The 25,803-nt window shown below is 40.3% G+C and overlaps 1 protein-coding gene across 1 annotated transcript; it reads left to right on the top strand.

Annotated features, from left to right (window-relative positions):
• On the top strand, positions 1 to 25,079 carry LOC144114322 (Y+L amino acid transporter 2-like). Its single transcript, XM_077647975.1, has 10 exons — positions 1 to 760; positions 2,857 to 2,982; positions 4,241 to 4,340; positions 4,657 to 4,701; positions 8,549 to 8,672; positions 11,435 to 11,538; positions 13,071 to 13,167; positions 15,573 to 15,722; positions 20,366 to 20,540; positions 24,352 to 25,079. Exons 1-10 carry the CDS (start codon positions 244 to 246, stop codon positions 24,414 to 24,416), a joined length of 1,503 nt encoding a protein of 500 aa, XP_077504101.1. The 5' UTR covers positions 1 to 243; the 3' UTR covers positions 24,417 to 25,079.
• Positions 25,080 to 25,803: the final 724 nt, after the last annotated feature.

Raw genomic sequence — 25,803 nt, 5'->3', positions numbered from 1 at the left:
AGGGGAAACGAAGGGAGAGAGCGAGAGAAGCAGATCATCTTTGTGCAGAAAGAACTGCATCCCTGGGCGTTGTCGATTCCATGTGCGTGGTTGGTCCGTCATATCCAGAGGGCCGGCACTGGCGCTTGCAGTGCTGTGTGCTTAGCCTTATCGCTGCGGCCTTCGTACCAGTTCCTTGCGAGAAAAGTCGGGTTTTGTCGTAGTACAAACTTTCTGCGTCCCACTGTGCCGCTTGCTTGAAGAATGGCCGAGAACGGTTTCCAAAGCGAAACATCGCCTCTTCTGCCAAAGGGCCCCTCTATCCAGCAAGATGTGCTTCCGATAGACCGTACTTGGACATCTACCATGGAGCTTAAGAAGAGGCTCGGCCTTTCCAATGGCGTTTCAATGATTGTCGGTACGATTGTCGGAGCTGGAATCTTCGTGTCGCCCGCCGGCGTTATCCTTTACTCTGGATCCATCGGCTTGGCTTTGGTCGTGTGGGTGCTGACGGGCCTGGCCTGCTTGATCGGCGCGCTGTGTTACACCGAACTCGGCACCATGATTCCAAAGTCGGGAGGAGACTACGCCTACATCTCGGCGGCATTCGGACCTTTTCCCGCATTCCTTCAGCTCTGGACCATGCTGGTCATAGTGAAGCCAGCTGGCAATGCCATTGTGGCGCTCACATTTGCTAATTACGTGTTGCGACCGTTCTACGATGATGTGGACTGTCATCCGCCTTCATCGGCGGTCATGCTCATCGCTGCCCTTGTGTTGTGTAAGGATTCAGGGCGTTTTTGCTGTGTGTTTGTTTCTAAGTCGGCGGTGCTAAGGTTTCTACCAAAACGTTCTTACACCAAGGACTTGGTCCAAGAACGTTAGTTTGTACAGCCACTGTGTCCCATTCGGACGGTTGAACTTTGATGGTGCTCCGATAATGACTTTCGTGAGATGCCTGAATTCAAAATTACTTCCTTTCTGTTTTTGGATTTCTTGGGTCAGGATGGAATACGTCGCGAGTCGGTCTGCTAGAATCTCGTTAGCTTTCTATACCGACCCAGTTCATCTGTCAGTGCTATAGCGAATAACAAGTCATTTAACGAGAATAGCGAGTTGGGGTGAAGGGGGGGCGGTTATTCCGTGGTGGCAGTAGCGTGAAAAAGGGACGAGAAAGCTATTGGGACATGACAGCCCTGTCCTGTCCTCTAGCTCTCGTGTGATTTTTTTTTTTTTTTGCGCTGCTTTCACTATGCCATTTAGTATGGGAAGCATCTCAGGTTTTTCTATCAGCTATTAATATTGGAAATCTTCGATGATTATACCTTGTACAATCTGCGTTTATTTGCAATGCACGCGACGTGCGAGGTGGGTTCATAGGTGTCGTCGCAGCAGGCAGGCTGCGCTAAATGCTTGCAATGAAGGACACGTTTCTGTTCATGATGCGAGGCGTGCAGCGCACGTGCTTGCATAAAGCTGCAAACCGAATTAGTGTAGTGCGTGTGTGGTATGTATGGTATATGTGGTTTAATGTCTCGAAAATAGATGGGCTTTGTTGGTGCGCCGTAGTGGAGAGCTTGGCATTAATGTCAAAACGCGGTCGCCGCAGCCGGAATCGAACCCTAGGGCTCGGCAGTCATCCTAGGGCTCGGCAGTCAAGCGCCCTAACCCCCGAGTCAACGCGGCGGGGCTGTGTAGAGTGCGTGTGTGCTGTGCGTACCGCCCCTGTTCAAGGAAGGGGAATGAGCAGTCGTTTTGAGCTTCAATTCAATTCAATTCAATTCCATTTATTTTCCAGAAAATTCTGGCGGCTGCCTGGACTAAAAGCTGTAGGTATACAGCTTGACGAGGCCCAGGCAGCCGTTACAAGGCATAGAAGCAGACTTTGTTGAGAACATTTACATACACACACAAAAAAAACGAACACATAGTCAGCTTACAGTTTTCACAAAAAACAGGACAGCCAGAAAGCACAAAATCATCAATAAATTACAATAGGGAAATACAGAAAACATATTTACATAAGATACAAGGGAGCAGCTGTACTTGGGCGCGAATTATACGTAACGAATTATTTTTGAAGAAATAATTCACGCAATGCTTTCTTAGTAGGGTTATTTATGTCTTTATATCTATTTAAAATTACTGGAAGATTGTGCTGTAGTGCTTGGAACTTATAGTCAGTGCGAAAATGGGGAACTAACCAAGTGTCTGTGTTGCGAGTATCAACTGTGTGATCGTTCTGTTTCAGTAGCGCAGTGCCTTCTATCATAGACCTAAAGGATGACGACAGATGAAATGAAAGCAATATTCGGAATTCATACATACTTTGAATTTTTAACACACTGAATGTTTCAAAAGCTTGCCGTGTGTGGCTTAGGTAATCAAGATTAGCAATGTGACGTATAGCTTTCTTTTGCAGAAGGTAAATTTTTTCTAGGTTGGTCTTAGTTGTTGTCAACCAGACTAATGAGCAATAGCTTATTTGCGAGACAAATACGCGGATTGATCACTGCTCGCATATGTCTATGTGCATGCATTTTGATGCATGGAGTCTCGTGAGCAGAGCCACCAACTCCGCACTCCCATCCGGAGCCTGTGTGCTGATAATCTTCTTCTATGCTATATGATTAGTGTGAAACTGTGGCTTCCTCTTTCTATACGGTCATGCGTTCCGCTGTACTGCGAGCAAGGCATTCAACGCCTCTTGTTTGTTGACAGATGACTCATTTTCCCATTTGCATCATGATAATTAACAGTAATTTTGTCGTCCATAATCATTCTCATGCCCTCTGCATGCACACTGTTTTTTTTTTGTGTATGTGTGGAGCTTGCTCATGTTGTGCTTTCTCTCCCCCACCCTTTTTTTGCTTTTAGGTTTGCTCACGTTCATCAACTGCTACAACGTCAAATGGGCAACATTTGTGCAAGACTCCCTTATGTTTGCCAAGGTCATCGCTTTGGTTATCATCGTTATTGCGGGCTTTGTGCACCTTGCTCAAGGTAGGTTCGCTTTTTGCTCGCTCGTAATCACTGTCGCAGCACATTCTACAGCCTTCTCATCAACGAAACTTTGTTGTGGGGTGGCTAATGAAGCATGATTTTGTCTCATTGGCGTTGTCGGTGAGCAATATTTCAGTCTCCCGAACTGATGAAACTGGCGGAGTGAAGATAATGTATGATAAGAAAGCGGCTAAAGACTGCAGAGAATGTTTACTACATTTGAATTAGTGTGAAAGCACGGATTTGTGCTACGTAGAAGACGACGATGAGCGGGCAGTGCCGCAGTACAGAGCGCTTGCGCTAGACCAGTTGCGAACAGGCAACGGACGATTGTGCTCAAGGTTGGTAGCCATCGGACATTAGTGCTTACGCACTAATAAGAAGGAAGACACGAAAAGGAAGCATATTCTGTGGATGTAGACAAAATTTCAGTATGGGTGCAGGTATAAGTGACAATGACGCTATATATGTGGCTGCGTCACGCACGCCATATGCTTCTGTAGCAGCGCTGCATTAGCCTCCTCGTCCATACTTACCATGCTGGAGTCTCTTCTTTTATGTGATGTTCTTAAGTAAATAGGAATAGCAATGTTTTATACACGCCATTACATGAATAAAGTGCAGCTTGGGTGATGCTGCTGATCAGGTACACTGACAGTCCATAAAAATAAAGGAATTGAAGTGGTGTGAAAAAAAGACCTCACTAATTGTATGTTTGAAATATGATTGCTTGCACATGATAACCATTCCTAAGAGAGTGTTTTATGTTAAAAAACAGGTGAATGCCGTATAGTTTTCACCTTGCTATGCTCAAAGTCAAACTAATAAGTTAGGTGTGCTTCGGCCTCTGTTTTGGGCAGTTTTATGAGTTGCATGGCAGTCTTGAAGGAAGGCAAAGAATGAAGTGATTGCCAATACTACAGAGTGAGGAAGGCAGGCACTGATAGCACAAGTAGGAGAGGTCATAATTACTAATGTCATCCTTTGCAAGATGAATTCCTTTTATCAAAGCAGCAAACACAAGCTGGCACCACGTGAACTTTATTTTTTCCATCTGCCTCAAAACACTATTGTTAGAAAAGCTTGTAGAGAAGTCTTCTTTTTTTTCTCGTCTTTACACATGCTGAAGTACCCTGTTCTTTTGAGATGACAGGTGTCATTAATTGCGACTTGTATTTTTTATTTCTTTGCTTTTGAGTTGCGTACCACATGGCCCATTTGAGACCTTGCTGGCAATCTTGTCTGTTGTGTGTTGCAGGGAACACAGGAAACCTCAGTAACATGTTTGAAGGGACAACAACGGATCCTGGACTCATTTGTTTGTCATTTTATGTAGGGCTTTTTCCTTATGCAGGATGGTAAGCTGGAAAAGTGACTTTACCTATTAGCAGAACTGTAGCTCCTTTATCCTTATTTGTTTGCGGCAACAAACCTGAGCGACCCCTTTCTAGGCACATTGAATATGTGTTGCCATGCTATTAAATTCTTTAGAAATGTGTGAATGGTGGAATTGTACCTAGTACTCTGCATAAACGTCAGCATTAGAAGAATGCTCAAGTTTATTGGTATTCAGATTTGGATTACTTAATATATAGCAGCATGCTTTTCTATATTGGTTTATGATGCGCAGACTTGTGTTGAATGCTTTATAATATTGTTCTCGTATTATTCTAGGAACTATCTGAACTTTGTGACAGAGGAATTGAAGAATCCATTTAGGTATGTGTGTTTCTTTTGTTCAAGCTAAGAGTATACTCTATTTCATTATGTGAGTCTCATCCATCATTTACAGACTGTCTAGAAGGCATACTTTGCAGGTATTATGTGTATCCTTTGGACATCCACAGCCCTCTTTATAAAAAACGAAAGAAAAGCTTGGTACCATGCACTGCAATGTAGCCATCCAAATAATGTTTAACTGATGTAATATATAGATGCTGCTACTGAACATGCTGGAGATTTTGTGGAACACTGTGGTTAACGAATGTCAGGTGGAAGAGCAGTTAGGTCATTAGGTTGCAAATAGCTGTATTGGCCTGTAAATGTGTTACTGTGGTAACCAAGGTAGCTCTGAAATAATTTTTTGGTTGTTTCAAGCGATGAAAAAACATCCTAACATAGTTTTCTGTTAAAATTAAGCACTACAACAATGTATACCAAAACATTACTAGAACATTCACTGTTCTATCATGATCAAAAGATTATGGGACACAAGTCTGCAGAAAAAAATTTATTTTGGCCCTGTCTCTTAAACCAATCGCCTGCAGTGTGTTAGTGTATGAGGGATGTGCATGCTCTCTCCATTAGTAACAATCCGATACAACGAGGTCGTGACGGAGAACTGCAATAAACTTTTTCCTGAATCGTGATAGTGATAGTGCATGCATGATATCATGATATATATAGTACATTTCTGCGTGGTGCATATAGCATTCATGGCACCGTGAAGCAACATTACGGGGCTAACAAAGCCACAGAGGCTCCTTTGCGAGCACATATCTTTTTGTAGTCCGAGCTCACCAGAGAAGGAGAAACAGTGTGCAGAACTGGGCTCTCACCCAATTCTGGCAAAGTTTCACTCATGCTCATAGACTGCTTGAGAAAGGTGTATCCATCAGTGCTAGCAGAGAACTGTTGATTACCAAATTTATTTAACTTAATTTTGTTGATGTTTGTATGTTTGGTATTCAGTACAATTTTTCAGGCTTTCCTAGTATGCTCAGTTAGCCGAAGATTATGATTTCTCTCTGAACGAAACTAAACTCAAAAGTAGCAGCTATCCACGCATAAATATATGATGCTTTCCCTTTTTACACAACTCTAATCAGTCTGTTTGTAGATTGTATAGCAGGGTTTCTCATGAATCTAACAGATCTACAAGACTGATTAGTATGATATAGGTGACTTTGCAACCAAAAAAACAGTAAAACTGACATGATACACAAGGCCTGATGCAGCTATTTAAGATCTGTATTAAGCCGATAAATATTCTCTTATAATTTTTATAGAAAATAACAAAAGAATCTGACATGCATGCAAATTATGATTTATAGTTTGTGAATGGCACATCCATTCTTATATAGTATATTCATGCAATGTATATTAGATATGTGGGCTCTTACATCTCAAATTCAATTGGTTGTGAAGCACCTGAAGTTTATGCATTATGAGGTAGATGGTTGGATCAGTTATGCATAACTGATGAATGTGTGAGGTTGATAGCAACATTGCACCAGTGATCGGAAATAGTATGGGTGCTGTAGATTAGCATTGTAAAAAATGCTATAGTTTTCGTTTCCTTGGAGGTTGCACAGCTTGTGCTGTTTCTGCTACACAGCAGTCAGAGAAATTGATCCATGTGCACATATGTCTGGGCCACTTGTCATTTGAGCAATATCAGGCATGTCATGGTTCTTGTAGTTATCACATCCCAATTTATTTTTATAATAAGCTGATCAAGTTGCCTCATATTAGTGTTTTAGAGGTATCTTGTAGATCTGAAAGAAATTGGGATCGGTGGTTACAGGGTTAGGCGATAGTGAAAATAGTATGCATTGTGGGCAAATGAAAGTAATCGGGAATCAGCCTCTGCCCATGCCACAAACATGCACAGAGTGTTTGCCAATCAAAACTAAATGTGCAGGACTTGCATAAAAATCAAACTTTGCTGCAAGGAGTCAAATATAAAAGAAAAATAAAGAAACCTTGCATTAGTTATAAATGCTCTTGTCTTCAGGTGTTTATTTTTATTTGTGTGTTATGCTCTCTAATAGATCATGACTTATTCTTTGATGCGATGATCTTTTCTTGCCATGTCATCTTGTTTTTTTTGTATCGCTCATAGATACGGAATATTTAGATGGGTAGTGATGTCTGATTAATATTATGCTGTTGAGCATCTTTTTATAATTGTTGCAGTTTGCTTCTTTAGAAGAGGCTGTTAAGTGCAATGGATATGTGACACTTGTACAGTCTGTAAATGTAACCTTATGTGAGGAATGTCATTGAAACATGCTGGGATCCATATCGTTCATTCAGTTAGTGGAAATGTACGCCCGTAGCAGCAGTGACTCAGCAGTGATAGCTTGGGTATAGTGTCACATACACTACCAAATAGTGCCTCGTTGTTGGCATTTGCCTTTTTTTTCTTGGTAAGCGTGCACAAGCATTGCACGTCAGTACTTGGCATGTGCTGCTAGTTTTTTCATGCTATTGTGAGTCAGAAATCCACGATTACCATTAGTGTTGATATTTCAAGACTAATGAATGAAATTTCGTTGCCCAAGTTTTTAGGTTATGTCAAGATAAGGCACATACACTTGAGTGCATGAGGCCACGAAATAATTTATTCAGAAATTTCCACCTTAGTTCTGTTTCTATGTTTGTTAACTAACATTGTGTTATTGTACGTCTTCATTGAACATGCTAGTGACATCCTTTCTTGAAGTTTGCAGAGTAGTTTAATATTGGTGTTGCCTGTTAAAATATATTTATATTACTTTTCATGTCATTGGGTATATGCAAACAGTAAAAGTAAAGTAAGCACAACTTGACGCACAGTCACATACACTGGCAGTATCTTCCATTAACACTTTTTCATGCTGTTGTGTTGTGTAAGCAGTTGCTGTTTTATACATTAGGGCTGTTGGGGGGGGTCTTCCTTCACTTCTGTTTTTAGGTGGTTTTAGGAAGGAGTACATTTGTTTACGAAAATTGTATTACTTGCATCAGGGTTACTTGTTACATGCTATACTTGCCAAGAGCGAAATTGGTGGCTATATTCCTGAGTTTGTTTGTAAAGAGAATTAGTGTGGTACAACATGAATATTAGCACTAAGCAATGACATCTACAAAATATTGCTCACTATGGCTGCTTATTCAAGTGCTTTTGTTTTATTTTTGTGGCAACTTTGACTTCCTGTTTAAATTCAGTGCATTTCAGTTACAAAATAATTCTGTCCGTGAGACAGCTACCCTAAGGTGCACACCTGAATATGTGACAACAGTGGATACTTGTGGACTTCACATCAGTACATTGTGTACAAATTTTATGAAGAGGATAGTACACTTCAAAGTTCTGGGACAGACGTGGCTACAGTTATGCATGCTAGTGCTCTTTTGAAAGCAACATCTCAGTGCTAGGCAAATTATGCTACATGAGTGCTCTGGAAAGCACCGGGTACCAAGATACTGTTTCTTGATCATGACTCGGCTATCATCTAGCAGGCCAAGTGTTGTGTAGCCCTTAAACTTTTCAGCGGGGCTCACTCTATTGCGCTCTCCTCCTTTTTGTGGAAACTTTGCAAGTAGGTTTAAGGCAACTGTAGGTTTAAGGCAATTGTAGGTTTAGGGCAATTGTAGGTTTAAGGCTTTTGTAGGGTTTAAGGCATTTGTAGGGTTTAAGGCATTTGTAGGGTTTAAGGCATTTGTAAGGTTTAAGTCAGTTGTAGGGTTTAAGGCGGTTGTACCCCTCTAGCTCAAGTACTGCCTTAGAACTTGAAGAGCTTGTTATTGTTATTGCATGACTATACCTTGTTCTATGCTTATATGTGTGTTCTTTCTTCAGGAACTTGCCATTTGCCATCTACATTTCATTACCCATGGTGACAATCATCTATCTTCTTGCCAATATTTCATACTTTGTGGTCCTCACTGCTGACGAAGTTCAGTCGGCAAATGCAGTGGCTGTGGTAAGTGCAGTTCATCCGAAGCAACTTGTTGAAGTGAAGTTCATCATATTTCTTAGCTTACTCTTGCATTTACTTGCTAAGTTAATGAAAAATGGCACATATTCTGAAAAATATTTTGACTCCTTATAAATGTCTGCTGATAATTGCGTGCTTGATTACTGTATTGTGAGAAGGCTGCCACATGAGCTAGAATTAAAGTATGGTAGCTCAAATTTGATGCGCACTGCATGTAGTACTACTTGCAAATAACTTTTCCTAAGAAGTGCTTTGTTTAAATTTGCTGTATAGTATAAGCATTAAGTGCATGCAGTTTCTCGTGCTGTTGAATTTTATTAAACCAAGCCTCGATGCTACGTTGAAATTATCCTTTGTACTTAGGATTTTCAAAGCATCTTTGTGGCTCCATATACCGTAGAACATTCATATTGAATTGAGTGCTATATTGGTTGATTATTTTTTGTGAGCTTGGTATGGCTGGGTATAGCTACTAATAATTTCATTACTGAAAAAAAGGGGGGAACTTGTGATTTGATTGCATTAATAGAGTTCACCATGTGTGCTATGTACTGCTCGTTGTGTTAAGTAGCTATCTTGCAAGAAGGGAACAGCTGTGAAGGGGAAAAATGTGATATGCAGTTTTTAGAAACCAGCAGAAATCCTTGTACATGAAAATAAATGGAAGAAAGGAAAAGGGCATAAAGGAAGGTTAATCAGGATAATGTCTAGTTGGCTACCTTATGCATGGGGAAGCATTTTTCAGAGAAACATATTACTCTTACCCCCGAGGTAGGAAAAATAACTGCATTCCCACGAAATACAGGAAGGGCTACGCAACGTGTAACAAACGTCTACAAAAGTATATGGTAATGTCTAGAAGAAATCTATTTTCAGATGTTCTGCAGACAATGGAGCAAAAAGAGGTGTTATATGCCTGCTAGTGCTCCACCAAAAAAGATCTAGAAAACTTCTTTGCAAGAACTCGTTAAGAAAGTTTTATTTTTTGAGAGTGGCTGGTTATGTGAAGCCTATAGACTCAAGATCAGTATGCTCTATATTTAGAACCCTCTAGAGACAACCAGTGGGATTTCGTTAGGTTTAGTGCTCATGCTTTTAATTGCGTTAGCTCTTACTCATCTTGTTTAGAGATTTCGTGGGGTCCGCTATCACACTGAGATCACAGTGCCATCTGTGGCAGCAACTAGAAAACAGCACATCTTGCATTGAGACTTGAAGCGCCATGTATAATGTATGCATTCGTTCCGCTATATATTCTCCGACAAGGGGCACCCATCCGGGGGCAGTTGCGTACCTAATTTGGTAGGCAAATAAAACCCTATGGGTGTTTGTATAGAAATAAAACCATAATTAAAAATTAGGTAAACATTGTATACATGCAATTACTAATTAAAGCGTTACCATATCGCACCGCAAGCCGAATTCTAGGCCCACCTTGACCGCCCCAAACGCAGCAAATTCCGTTTGGGACTTAGGGTGTGTAACTTGACAAAGGGTAGACGTGCATCGTAATCTCTGATAGATGGCACTAGGCGTCGATCGCTCCGCTAAGTGGAAACTTTTCCGAACCGCTCAGGGTTTTCTTCACTGGCCCCACTGGATGCGGAAGACTTTCGTTTTTACGCGTGGCCAATAAAGCTAACACTCGTTACTTCGTCTTCCAGATGGTGGCGGCCTTTTTTTTTTTTAGAACTGCAGATTTTGTTTGCTCAGATTTGTGCAGTACAGCTCTAACTGTAAAGGGCGGGCAGCTGCCCTTTGCAGCATAAATACACATGCAAATGAGGCAAGAAAACCCGCTTCATCAGTTTCTGCCATACTTTCATCAGTTCATCAGTTTCTGCCAGCGGTGTGCATGGAGCTTGAAACCAGCATAGTTGTAGAAATTGTCTCGAGCTCTACTACGTAGGTACGTCTGAAGCGCACTCTAAATTGCTCTTATTACTCTTATTTATACTGACTTCGAAGAAGAATGCTATTTGCAACGTTCGTTACGTGGACATTCCTGTTGCCCTAACGGCCATGCACAATTATCTTATGTTAATTGACGCTAAGTCATGTACATGACTAGCTCTGTCGTCACTAATCACTGAAATAAAAGATGCATAAAAATGCATATTGGACTTAGGTTCACTGCGGCGTTAGTTCACATCTGCTGACTGTTTGTGTCAAGTACGTGGACATACATGCAAAGATACGTTCAGAACAAATCGCTGTTAAAAAACCTCGCTAAATACTTCCACACTGCTGTTTCTCAAGTGGTTCAAAAGGTGCTGCTATGCCAAAAAAAGACAGAACAAAGAGGAAATGAAACTGTAGTTTTCTAGCCTCAAGGCAGATGGATCAGCATGTCCAGGAATCGTGCGAAAGCATTTGAAATTGGCGTTTGCATCCATTGTTAACGGGCCAATGATGGGCAGTGAGCATGGTATGCCAAGAGTTGAGCAGATGTGTGCGAAAAAATTGTTCCAAAAATTCTCACCATATTCACTTTTCATAACTGCCACAAGTATTTGTGGAATGCCTTTTAGATGTGATTCATGGGATTATCATTAGTATATGTAAAAAAATGCAGCTGTCAAGGTACCTTGTTTTTAATGCATATTCCATAACAATGTGGTTATACATAAGCCAGTGCATGGTTGTGACAAGAAAAGCTATAAGTGCATCACGTTTTGCCTTGTACATACGTTAACTTCAACTTTGTAGGTTTATTCTTATTATTGGACCTACTGTTTGCATTGCAGACATTTGAAGAAAAGGTTCTTGGTGTGGTGTCGTGGATCATGCCGGTCTCTGTGGCACTGTCTACATTTGGCGGCCTCAATGGTGGAATTTTCGCATCATCCCGGTGGGTGAAATTGTGTATGGAAAGAGGCTATAAAAATGTAAGATGGGTGTAAACTGAGCTGCTTGGTACTTATAGTGAAAAACATCAGCTTCAAAGGAACGCTGCACATGTGGCAGTAATACAGGATGTTGCTGAATAACAGTTTTACTAACATGAGCAGCAGCGTATATATTTTTCTTTGACAGTCAAAAAGAATTTCACAAAACTTAGGTACAGAAAATGACATTTTTTAAAGCCTTTTCTGTTTTTCGTTATATTGCCTTTATATACATTGTTCATGTCTGTAAAGCTGTTGTTAGTCCCCATTGTCCTGCATGTTACTTTTTTGTTTTTTTTCTCTTGCGCTGATGCCCTGCATGCTACAAAAATGCAGGCCGATTGTCAATATGGACCTTTTTTTTTAAAGTAAAACAGATAGGAGCCTTTGGATTTTATTTAAAGTTTAAATTTTTATTTTTATGCACATTGTACTATGGATCTGGACAACAAAATTTCCTAGCATGTTTGTATGGTGACTGTGATATCATCACAAAGCCGTGCGATTTGTGCCTTAACATAATAATTTTGGTTTTCTGGGTTTTCAACATGTGGTTGGCAGCTTTGTGGGTTTCGGTGTTTGCGTGCAGCTAGCTTCAGAGTTATTCACTCAGTTGACTTATACTGCCACACTACCAAGGTTATTGACGCAACTTTGCAAGTTTAATGCATAAGCTTTTTTTTTCTTGGACATTTGTGGCATGTACATTATATAAAGAAACTTTAAGCAGCGCTTATTAGCGGAGTCAGTAAGGGCTCTCAACAAAGAAGCAGGCTTCATAGCCACAGACTATTCTGGCACTATAATTGCAAACATGCGATATATGGCAGCTGTTGTAGCCTAGTTATGGCTCGTCACCTGGTAATAAAAAAACCCTTGCTGTACCCGATACTTGTGATAATTGAGCTGCAGAAGGCAGGCTTGTATGGTATTATGAGAGTTATTTCATTCGCCACAATGGTGAACTCGTATATTATATTGTGTCTTTTTATTCCTTCTGACTTTTCACTATGGTACTGGGACTAATTTACTTTGCTTTACTATGATTGGAACATTCTTCTTATAGCTATGCTACAACTCTGGTGTTTCCATTTCCTTTTATTTTAAATGAATAGCCGCCGCGGTGGCTGAGTGGTTACGGCGCTCGGCTGCTGGCCCGAAAGACGGGGGTTCGATCTCGGCCGCGGCGGTGGAATTTCGATGGAGGCGAAATTCTAGAGGCCCGTGTGCTGTGTGATGTCGGTGCATGTTAAAGAACTCCAGGTGGTCGAAATTTCCGGAGCCCTTCACTACGGCGTCTCTCATAGCCTCAGTCGCTTTGTGACGTTAAACCCCCATAAACCAAACCATAAACCAAACTATTTTAAAGGAATAGTGTGGGATAGTGGAGTGTTATGACTTTCTCTACGAAAAGTTATCTTGCATTGAATTTGCTGTACTATTGCTATTGTTCTCCTTTTTGTATGACTGACTGTAGCTTACTCCTTCCTTACAGCCTATTTTTTGTTGGCGCAAGACAGGGACACCTGCCTAGTTGTCTCGCCATGATCAACATGACTCATTTTACACCAGCTCCCAGCCTAGTCTTTTTGGTAAGTGTAAAGTTAGATGTCGCATGCTTCCTAATGATTTCACTTAAGGTTTTCAACACTGCAAAATATAATAACACTGCATAATAATGTTCGCATACTCAACAACTTTATTCTGAGTTCTTTTCATGTGTTCCTGACAAGTACTGGCTACTGTAACTCTCACAATTCTAACCTGCTTGAGGCTTGCATACTAATGGTCAGTTTCAAATGACTGATATATTTGAAGCCCTGTACTGGAATCTTTTTCATGATGGATTTTGGTATGCATATCCAATACAAGTCATAGTGTTCACTGCTGGTTGTATTTGTTTTTGCTATTTTAGCCATTTGCCCTGATTACTGCTGTGTTATTGTTGCTTTGTAATAAAGGAGTATAGATACCTCATTTTGGTAGCATGTTTTCTTCTTTAGAGGGATGCCATAAGACATTACTATACGTGGATCACCATGTGGTATTCACCGACTGCCGATTAATTTGTAACCGAATTTTTCTCTCATGCTGTTCCGGTTTAAACCGCTCTGTGATGTCGAAGTTACGTTGAGGTCATGTGAGGCATTAAAAATTGCAGTTTAATCACTGCTTCTTCATTTGTTTTCATTCCAGCTATTGAGGCAAGCTTGATTTAGCGTCGTAGTGAATTAAACTGATGATGTGGCGATCATATCGCAATTTTTTCATGCCTCGCGTGACTCAAACACAACTTTGAAGTCGCATGCAGCCACCGTTTGGCCGTTGAAACCGAAACAGCATGTGAGAGAAATTCGATTGTAAATTATTTTGCGTTTGTAGGCAAATACCACATGGTAATTCATCTATACTAATGCCTTATGCATCATTACAAAGAAGAAAGCACACACCTAAAAATTAGGTGTCTTTACTCCTTTTTCTGTACTGGTGAACTGGTCACAAGAGTTACAAAAAAAATGGCTTCAAGCTACGAGTGATAAGTTTTAACTGTACTGCTTTAGCCATAACTAATTTTTCCAGCTGTGACATACCGTATTTACTTGCGTACAACCCGCACCAAACTTTGAAAAAAAAAAATGCGTTTAAAAAGTAGGGGTGTGGGTTATCTATGAATTTTTGCTTTGGGGGGTGGGGTCGGGTTCACTGGAATGCACGGCGGCCTCCCCCGTGTAGTCCGTCATCCCCATAGTCATCGACTCTTGTCAAGCCGATGAGGGTCAAACGAAAGGCATAGCCAAATCCACATTCATAGTCTGTTTATTCTTCCCCACACCATTGGCCACGTTTTCTTCAGCCAGCGTTGTTGAGCCTTGTGTCAGGTCCTGTTTTGTGTACTACACCCCAGTTTCCACTGTTTGCCTGCTTTGTTTTGACGTCATGAGTGCGACTCAGAAACAGTGTTTCACAGCGAAAGAGAAGTTAAAGATTATAGCCACTGCTGAAGAAATCGCCAACAGAGCTGCTGCTCGTACTGGATGCTTGATGCTTATACTGGATTCCTTCCGAGGCCACTGCACTGATGCGGTGAAGGCTCGCCTTGCCGAGACCGGCACCGACCTCGTTATAATACCTGGCGGCATGACGTCCATGCTACGGCCACTTCACGTGTGCGTGAATAAGCAGTTCAAGGCACACGTGAAGCGGCTGTATGCCCAGTGGATGGCTGACGGCCTTTACGGCCTCCCACCGACGGGACGCGTGCGAAGGCCCAATATTCCATTGCGGTGCCAGTGGATCGTGGATGCGTGGAAAGCGATACTGGCCAACTTGGTGCACAAAAGTTTTAAAAGATATGCCATCAGTGCCTTGAAGGGTTCCGAGGACGTTACGTCTTTGAGAGTGGCAATGAAGCCTTGGATGGCAGCAGTGAGAGCGGCGACGATTGAGAACCGGTTAACCAGTGACGTGGTGGTGGTCGTTTGAATAAATGTTCTGAAAACGAAATGATCACTGAGTGTGCAGTTGTATCTTTGTAGTGCTCATTTTTTTTCTCAGGTAAACGTACGGGTTGTACGCGAGGTTTCTTCTTTTTTTTTTCGTGGAGTTCGAAGTTAAGGGTGCGGGTCACACGCATGGGCGGGTTATACGCGAGTAAATACGGTACCATCACTCTTTTTGAAACCCAGTATAGAAGCACAAGGTTCAACAGAAACTATTGCAGGACTATGCTGTACTTTTTTATTGTTTCAGCCATGTTTGTTATCGTACCATTGAAATTGGAATATGTTAGCGTATGTGAACAACTCCAGCTTGAGATTTTGCTTGCTAATGTTGAAATTTTTGTGTAAAAAGTTCCATGCACTGGTTGCTTTGCTCTGCTTACTATATAATGTTCAATAACAGTATATCTTGAATTTTGGAAAAAAAATTACAAGGAAGCTATTACTGATTTGCACTCTTTATAAGGAATCTACATTTTTTTCCCTCACATTTTCAGTGCCTTCTCAGCCTGCTGTACCTGACAAACACTAATGTGTTTGCTCTCATCACGTACACTGCCTTTAGTGAGGCCATGTTCATCATGCTGTCTGTGGGTGGGCTTCTGTGGCTTCGGATAAAGCAGCCTAATACAAAACGACCAATTAAGGTATGAAAATTCCTTTGAATACAATTTTCGGTGTACTGAGGGTTCAGTTCACATACTGTTCTTAAATTATGGCTATTTTTATCAGAAGTGTGCAGAATGGTGCAGCTTTATAATGTTTTATTTAAACTGTTGAGCTATACACAAAGGTTTTAGTGGTTCAAAAGCTGTATGTAGGTTAGAATCCTATTCGGTTACTTTGCAACAAGTCTGCTTAATGCTTGTTCCTTCAGTATCTGAATGATCCCATCTACTAGTGATCTAGGAGTGGTTGATCATTTAAGAGGCAGAGGTGGAAGTAATCGGCGGTAACTGCACAGGTGCCTCAAAGTCTTAAAAAATTACATTTTTTAAGTATGGGCAGTGAAATATTAGATGGCATTACAAAACCTAGCAATTCATTTTCATTTCTCATTATTTTCTGCCATATGCTATATTTGCCTCAGTTATACACAGTTTTGTATATGATTTGTCTTCTGAATGGGACTGAAATTTTGTGTAGTAGTGTAGCTTGGGCTACACCATGGTAACAATAAAGCGGTTTGAATAATTGAGATGTCCTAATTTCTCGTATATAAAAAAAATCATTTGGCCACTGTGGTTACAAAACTGACCCTCAACTGCACATTGAGCTTAGTGTGTAACCATGCACTTAAGTTGTTAAAGGCAGTTATTCTTTTTTTGTATTAGCCTCCACGGTGGCTCAATGGTTATGGTGCTTGGCTGCTGACACGAAAGACATGAGTTCGATCCGGGCCGCGGCGGTCGAATTTCGATAGAGGCGAAATTCTAGAGTCCCGTGTACTGTGCGATTGTCAGTGCACGTTAAAGAACCCCAGGTAGTCGAAATTTTCGGAGCCCTTCACTACGGCGTCTCTCATAGCCGAAGTCACTTTGGGATGTTAAACCCCCATAAGCTCTAAAATAAACCCTCTTTTTCATATTCCGGTTCCTTAGGGACATTCCTTGTACTATATACTGCCATTGATGGTTATTTATGCCGAATCACTTGCTATTTCACTATTGCTTTCTCAGTTGTTCAGCCAATTTGCACTCTGTAGCAAAGGTCACATTGCTACACTGTTTCTTTAATATTAATGCATATTTACATGTTGCACTGCAACCAGACTCTAATGCATGCCAAAATAGAGGGCTCCGGATTTACTTCGACTATCTAATATTTTTTCACTGTGCACCAACATGTCATTACTCCAGTGATTTCAAATTTCTCCTATTAAAATGTGGCCCGATGACCAGAAATTGAGCCAATGGACTATTACTTAGCTACAGAATTTTGTGCCTGCTGAGTTGTGGTGGATACTGCACCATTTATAATATACGCAAAAAAGATTGAAAGGTGCACTCTTTTATACTGAGGTGAAAGTAAGCATGTTATATATATATGAACAAAGGCACTTGAATAGCCATTAAAAATTATGGGGGCACCTAAGCAATTCTTGTGTAAATTTGAGAGCAAATGTGACTGGCTAACTGGATTAGTGGACACCTCAGTCGGGCTGTGAGTAGGGGGTGGCATCCACCTATATATTGAGAAAGTTATGTGCCTTTCCTTTTTTTCAAAACAAGTGGAAGGTTTAGACTCCATTTATGATTGAGGAAAGGAAAGGCGCATAACTGGCTCCCAGGGTCAGTGGACACCTCAATCTTGCTTTCAGGTATGTGGCAGTGGGGATGATGGTGGCCTATTGCTCCAGGAGGGGTGATGACATCATTTGCGCGCTGTGTTTGGACTGGGGTTTCTGATGATGGCGGCGTTTTCGCACAATGAGCCGAGTAATGCTCTCGCAATAAATAGGTATGCTCTTTGCAAAATAGAAAGTGTGTAGTAGTTCAGAGAACTAGGACTAACTCCTTTCATTACCTCAGGGACAGCATATGCCTACTGTGCTTTTCACAGTTACTTTCGAAAAGCATAACCAATAAGTAACAGCTAAAATGAATAAGTTATTTTGATATTGAAGTCCACATTTCTCACCTTGCTTTTAACTGCTGACCTGTTAAAATTGCCATCGTTGTGATACTATTCAACTGAGGTAATTACAGCATAGCACGTCAGTGTCATGTAGGTTCCATGTTGGATACCTACTATGATGTAGGCGTGGTGGCTCACTGGCTCTGCTGTTTGGCTGCTGATCCCAAAGTCACAGGATTGAATCCTAGCCATGCATTTTAATGGAGGCAAAATGCAAAAACGCCCGTGTACTGTGCGATGTTGGCGCACATTAAAGAACCCCAGGTGCTCTAAATTTATCTGGAGCCCTTTACTACGGCGTCCCAAATAGCCGATGTGTTGCTTCAGGGTAAATTTTGCATACCAATACCAACCCATACTGATACCTATGAATAGTGTGTATTTTGCTTCTGGCTCTTCAGAATCAAGACTGAAATTTTAGTGTCAGAATTCGGCTACAGTAAATATTTGGAACATGATGGTGCATATGATGCTCTCTCCCTGCAAACCATAAACATACCTGCAACAGACTGATTCAGTCTACATGTCTATTTCTTAAGGTATAGCACCTTTTTTTAGAAAAATTTTATTTCAGCAGAACGGGAGCACATGATACTAGACAACTTTAAATTTTTTTTTGGTAGATCTGCTGAGGTACCTGATAGGTATCCACCTCATCAACTTGAGAGAAAAATTGAAGGTCTACTTTGGGGCTTAGTTGTTGATGTCCTGGGAATGTTTATACAAATGTACATTATTTAACGGATGTACAGCTCACCATAGAGGTGAGGAATGAATAAATCTAAAAAATCTGATTTGACCTTGACGACCTATTGCTTGCCTTTTTAATAAGCTTGTTTTTCAGTTGCAAGTAGCAATTGAAACAAATCTGAATAATCTTAATTGGATTTTAGATTCTATTATGGTATGTTCAATTGGGTTTAGTTGATTTAAAAAGAAAATTGGTTGATGAAACCCACTCCCGAATGTGATAGCGCCTGTTTTTGCACCATCATTGATCCAAAATACATCGCATTGATGTATAGCATTGTCATTTGATAGATGGTAGAATGGATTAGCAATGCACGCACAAGGTCCATGAGCTACTTTTGAGCTCTTTAGTGTTTCGGCACTGCTGTGGCCTTCAACTGATAAACCACGATGGATGGACCTATCCAACTGCATATAGCACAAAGAACTAATAAATAAGCATGACATTCATGTGTGCAATTTTTTACTCGACAGTTGTTCACTATTCTACATAAGAACATCCTTCTTAAGCAGTGTGCCTATGCAGCATTTTACCTATGTATGCTTATGTAGCTTTTTTCACCATTTCCTCGGGAATATGACAGGCAAGTTGCATTTCATTTATGTGAAGCACATAATTATGATGTGAATTGGTTGGTTACTCTCTCAGAAAAAAATTTAACTAAATGGTGCACTATTTGTGCACTTGTAAGCATTAATGGAAGTAAAAAAAAAATGTTTCATGAAGTAGGAACTTTCAGCTCTTCTTTTTAGTTTATAATCTTGTATTCCTACAGTTTCTTCTGCAGCTTAGGGGCTACCGAAAAGATGCATAGCATCTCTCCAGTCGTTCATGTCAAATTTTAACCCACTTTTGCATCTGCATTTCACAACACTTTTGCATTTGCACTTTGTGGCAACACTGTTGCATCTGCGCTGCAGAGCTCACCCTTATAACTGTCCCAAGTCTCAGCTCACCCCGAACAGATTTCGATTTCACATAGAAGCAGAAAGATGAGGGGCTCATTAAGTGCATCTGTGAAAGCATCTAGAGAACATACATTTTTCAGTGCACAAAGCTGAAGACACTGTATGGAAATAAGCGGATATCATATGCTCATTGCAGAGGGTTGTTTTTATTCAAATGTTGATTTAAACCGCTCTTAGCACTTCTTATTCTTGACATGATTGTATCAAACAGTATGCAGGCTAATGACACCCTCCTCCTGGGCTCTTGCATATTTAAAATGGCCACTGTGATATTGAGTGACTATTTTCTCAGTATGTAAAACAGGCAGGTCTTGCACCCATGTGGAAATACTGCTTTGGAGATTGTTATTGAACGCGAAGAATTAATCGTAATACTTGAGGAAAAAAATCTGGTTTGGTAAGTAGTTTTTCAAGGTAACCTGCCATTTCGATGCTGTCTGGGAATACTGACCAATAACAAGGGCATTTTTTGTCCCACACAAAAACAAGCGCTAATGGTGAATTGTCTTTTGCTGCAAAAAAGCCCCAAAAGAGCCCAAATTATGGAAATTTTGACTGAATAACGTGATTTGTTTCCAGATTTGAAGTTTAAAAAACATCGCCTGATTTTTACCCCCTGAATTCCGGAAAAATTAAACCCAAAAATGAAGGGCTTTATGTATATATGACTATGCTTAGTGTACATGAATACATGGCCGCATAGGTTGGAGGGTAGGTTATTCCTGTCATCCAGGTGATCCTGGAAGAATAGGAGGATGAAGAGGAAGTACTAGCAGATGGAGAAGATAGCCTCTATAGTATACAGGAGCTTCTTTAGAGAATTTCTTAAAGTGAATTTGCTCAGCAGTGGCACCAATCTTTTTGTGTGTGTTTATTTGCAAATATTTTTGTTCTCTGTTTTGGGCGTGATTTACTGACAACTTTCGCCATGCAGGTGAACATTATTCTGCCGGTGGTGTTCCTCATCTCGCTGTTCCTCGTGGTGCTGCCTTTCTCCAGCCAGCCCCTAGAAACATCCATTGGTGCAGGCATAATGCTTTCTGGAATTCCAGTTTACTTTCTCACCATCTACTGGAAGGATAAACCTCTTGCATACAGGAAAACAATTTGTGAGTGTCCACCTTCTCTAATTTGGGTACAGGGAAGATGGCGTTGTTCTGGGAAAGAGATGCACAGTAGGCCATTAGGCTGTGTAGTAAAACTTCGGCATTTTAAATACGTTTTGTTAAAGTGCATGTCACTATGCCAGGCAAACTATTATGCTGAATTGTTGTAACCACTAGAAGTAACTTCGCAGAGCACAGAGCAGGCGAGAAGCAGGTGGAATTGATTTCAATCCTGAAAAATATTGATTGTTGTATGGGAAAACTTTAGACATTTGCTGGCATGTTTTTGTTGCAAATGTCTTATTTTTGCAGCCAGGAGCAAGTGCTTGATGATAACATTAACTGGTGCCTGAAAAAGATATCTGAGCCAAACGCACATTTTTTGAATACCCTAGCTATCATATGTGGCCTCCTTTTCCTTTAAAGTAGAATGAATGTTCCACACTGTGTTCAGTCTTACAAGTTTGCAGAATTGTACTGAAAAGGCTGCTGAAGTTTTTTTATTGCAAGCAAGTTTGTTCCCAGTCAAAATATTACCAGAACATTTTACAGGTCTTATCTGATACGTGTTAGTGAGCACAGGAACTATGAATAATAAAACGGTGTGACAGAGTGGGATATGCTTTCCTGAGCCCACGAGGTCAGCTATGCATATACACGAATTATGCTGAACTTAGGGCTCTTTTCTTTCTGAAGAAATACATAGAAAAACCTATGTTGATAAATGTGGTGTTGTCATTGCATTGTTAATAACAATGAAGTCTGTGACATGGTGAATAATGTGGTACGAAGACTAATGGAATCAGTCTCTCAAAAAACCATTTGCCCATATCAAGGGAACTTCATATTCTTAAAGGTGAGAGTAGTAGTTGCAGTGTAATTTTTTGCTGACGTAATTTAAAGGACTCAGTGCCACTAGCAAGGTGTATTGTTAGTTTGTTTCTGGTGGGTTCAAGCTTATAGCTGCCCGCAGATAGTGGAGTGCATGCAATATGTAAGCATTGGCTTGGATTTTACTGCAAAACAGAAGTTCAAGTTTAGCACTGGCACAAATAGTAAGTGCCTATATTTTTTCAGGCTTTATGATGACAGAAAATTAATTATCAATAGATTTGTATTCACTAACAACTTTTGTCAAACTTTACTCATATGTGGCTGCACTATGCTGTGGCAAATAAAAATAGCTGCTGGTTAATAAAAAAACAAAACTGATGGCCCAGATACTTCATGACCCTTAACAAGAACTGAGCATGGAGAGATTCACAAGCATCCTTGAGAATCAAGCACTAATACTTTGCATACTGGCAATTCTTGAAGTGCATTTGAGTTGCTAAAGGCCTCTAAATTTTTCTGTTTGTGAAGCTTTCAGGTGTACATATTGCATTTATGATTGTATACAAAGTATTTGCATTTGATGATACTGGATAATATGAGTTGACTGAAGATGCCTGCCTTTATGTTCACTCTCTTAGAATGTGCTGCAACTGTAAAAATCGTTACTAGCATAACTTATGTGGAAATGATATGCAACAGAAATGATACTCTGCATTGATGGAGGTTTTTATGCACAAAGGAATCATATTACTGGGAATTTGTGTTCAAATGTCTGTAACATTAGAAAATGAATGCAGGTTAAAAGGTTCTTGCATTGTTTTCATATTAAGTCAGTTTCATTGGAGCCTACTTGACATTTATCATGTACTTTAGTATTCACTACCTTATTGTGGTCAAGAATGAAGTTTGTATGTGCTTGGCAACGTGCATAGGCACTGTGTCTGTTCAAGAACCTACTTATCCAATTTTATACTAACCTGAGTAATTAGTAATGTTTTCTCTCTTTTTCCTTGGACATATTGCATGTGAGAAATGGGATGTAAACTACTCCGGCAAAATTGCTAGTAACTATAACAGCTACAACAAATACATGGTTTTTGGTGATCTTTAACTTCTATATGGTAGTGCATACATCTGGATGAAATTCTTAAAATATTGAAGATAGGTTTTATTAATCAGCATCATTTTCATGATGCAGTATTTCCTTAAAGTTTATTTTGCATTAATAAGTAGGTCGGAATGCATATATGTTTGTGAATATATTGTATTGTTTTGTTGAAAACTTTGTACAGAATAAGACATGGAAAAACAATGCTTTTCGAAAACACCAACATAATTTCCCATAGTCTCATCCATACAGAGCTTGGCCATGAGAATTTTCACACTTGTAGTATTAATTTTCAGTATACATTCTGCACCTAGTGCATAGTGTGCAGTGCACAATTTTGCGTGAAAAGATTTGTATTCACTAGATTGTTTGCATCCGGTACATAGTCCGTAGCTGGCATATAATCTGCACCCGAAGCATATAATCTCTTTGGGATTTTCGTGCTATATTGGGCGAAAATGCTGTATAGTCCCCACTTATAGAAAATACTCAATACCCAGAATTTGAACCTTTAAACATGTGTAGTCTACGTGTGGTATACTGGTATTTTCCGTAATATTATTTTTACTTATTCACATAGTCAGCCAGAGTACCAGTGCATTTAATTTCAGTAGTCTGCCTTTGCATGACGCCTGTTTGTTTTTAAAAGAATGAATTCTAGCTGACTTATTTAGCAAATTTGTCAGGTAGCTGCATTTAATATTCTCAAGGAAATTAAAATTGTAAGCCATATGCTTAAAAAAGTAGTGCTGAATTACTTTTGTAGAAAAAATGCATCACCAACTAGCCCTGCGACTTGTTTTGCTTTTTGAGCTTATCTAAAGTCACACATGAGATATTGGTTGCGTGGGTTGAAGCAGAAAATTGTTCATTTTGCACATATAGATGTCAGCCAAAGTGTGAAGAGAATGCACTACTGTTTTACACGAGAGGCTTTTTGGCTTGAACGTGACATAAAAAAAGGCAGTGTTTAGTAATTGATGCTGGCATACTTATGGGCTTTTATGCTATTATAGCGATTACAATTTGTGGTTAAAATTTTACCAAGGATAAAAGTTGCTTTCTTAAAGAAAAAAATCAATGTAGAAGCAATTACTGTTAAAATATAAACACTTGGGGATAGAAACTGCAACTACGGCTTTGAGAAAGGTACATAAACCTGCTGATGTAGGTGCTGGGCCTGGTAGTTATATGCTGACATTAAATGCCGCCGGGACTCTTGCCAAGTTTTTTTTTTTTTTTCTCTGAATCTGCAGCACAAAGAACCAATGATAATTGTGTACAGCCAGGCTGGAATGCAGCATAAACAGTGCATGTGAACAAAAAAAAATATTTGATGTGTGCTTTTAGCTGCAGTGTACAATTAGCATGATTCATGTTTCTGGGCAAAGGATCTACTGAAGTACATATTCATAAAGCTGTTGGAAAGTAATATCTCACTGCAAAGTAGAAAAGTATGGCTTAATGAGTGTTTGTGTTTTATTCTGGCTTTACTGCACTCTTTGAAAGGCTCTTGTGATAGTTGCCAAAGTAGATACTTTTTCTGGCTGTTACCTAGTCTCATTGTATGCCATGTATAATGTTGCTGAATGGTGATATTTTAAAGAGAAGGTCAGCTACATTTACTTAAACCTAAACATGCCTTGCAAGCAAAATAAAAAAAGCGGTGTCACAATCATGGTATATGGCTGAGGAACTTTGAGGCTAATTCTTTGAAATGAGAATGATGTGGCCAACCATCATTACAAAAGAACTTTATGCTTAAGGTTTGTGTTCTTGGATGTTTTGGAGTGCATATAGAAGGCTTCTCAATAAAAGTATTGCAGTGTTTAAAATGTGATGATGTAGCATTTATTATATCTCTGATTGCAGATGTGGTGACAGAGTATGTGCAGAGAATATTGTACAGTGTACCCCAAGAAGACAAGGTGGGATAAATGAATAACAGCACACATTCTACAGAGCAAGAATTTCCAGGAAAGATGCATTCATCACTTGGAACATGTTCTCATCTTACTTGAAATTACCATCTTTATGAGGCACATGTTATGCTAGTCTTGAAGAGCATAACTCTTTGCATGAACACTTTTTACACATATTTTATATTCTATGATATATTCAATGGTTTGTCAGAATGTGGTTCAGTGTAGAAGAAAAAAAAATGCCAGTGGAATGAACTTCAAATAGTGCTTTTTATTTCTTATAATCATTACCTTGACTTGTATTTGGTTATGTGCAAAATGTGAGTGATGATGTAAGAGCTTTTTTCTTTTATTTGTTTATTTTGTCTCTGACTTTGTATGCAGCATTTCGGAGTTCTAGTGCTTCAGTTAATATAGTATACATTTGTTATTGCTTGTTGACAGCATGGAAGGGTGCTGGAAATGTTGCATCTGAGGTGAAGAAGATTTGTAAAGAACATTTTTTGTGTCATAGTCTATTGTACTTAAGTTGGTCTGTTTGAAAAAAGCTCAGGTGTCCAAAAGACATTTTTGCAAGTTTCACATTATTGTAATGTGAAAATATTAAGTTCAAGACAGAGCGCTTCTGATGTTAGTGTTTACATGGTGGCACTTCATTGTGTGCTTGTATATATGACTAGATTACAGTCGCCGACCGATTTTTCGGACCCTCAAGGGGCCGAGATAGCGTCCGGAAAATCAGGCAGTCCGAAAAAACGAATTCACGCAAAAAAAGTCACTTTATTCAGTGAGCGGCTTGAAAAACTGGTCAATTTGCCTCTGCGGGGCGCTACGTTGCCGTACAAGTAAGTCGGCTTGCACGTCGGCAAGGGTGACGTTCTCGCTGTACACAGCCGAAAGCACCATTAAAGCTCGGGTTAGTTCACTGCTAGTTGGCAGCACAGTCTCCGGCTCCTCACTGTCGGAACCCGAGTCATCAGTGTCCAGCACCTGGCGAACAATTTCTTCGTCAGTCAGTTCAGCGCAGAGCTCGATCTCGCTGTCAGCGTTGGCGAACTGCTCCAGCGTCACTCCCATGGGAACGGCTCCCGCAGCGCGCAAGTGCTCGATGAGGTCAGCAGATGAAGATGGCTGATGAGCTTCACTGGCGCTATCATCGGATGACGACGGCACTTCGTCTCTTATCGCGAAACCCGCATGGCGGAAGCAATTCCGCAGCGTGTCCTCAGTCACCGCCTTCCATGCATCGGAAAGCATGCAGAGTGCAGACAACAAGTCGACACTGTAAGTTTTGCCGTTGTCCACGCATAGCACCATGCGACTAAGCATGCGTGACCGATAGAGGTGCTTGAGTGTCCGGATAACGCCTTGGTCCATGGGCTGTAGTAGGGACGTCGTGTTC

Source organism: Amblyomma americanum, chromosome 1 (assembly GCF_052857255.1).
Source record: "Amblyomma americanum isolate KBUSLIRL-KWMA chromosome 1, ASM5285725v1, whole genome shotgun sequence".
In the NCBI taxonomy this organism is placed as follows: Eukaryota; Metazoa; Arthropoda; class Arachnida; order Ixodida; family Ixodidae; genus Amblyomma; species Amblyomma americanum.
This window is presented reverse-complemented; position numbering and strand designations above follow the sequence as displayed.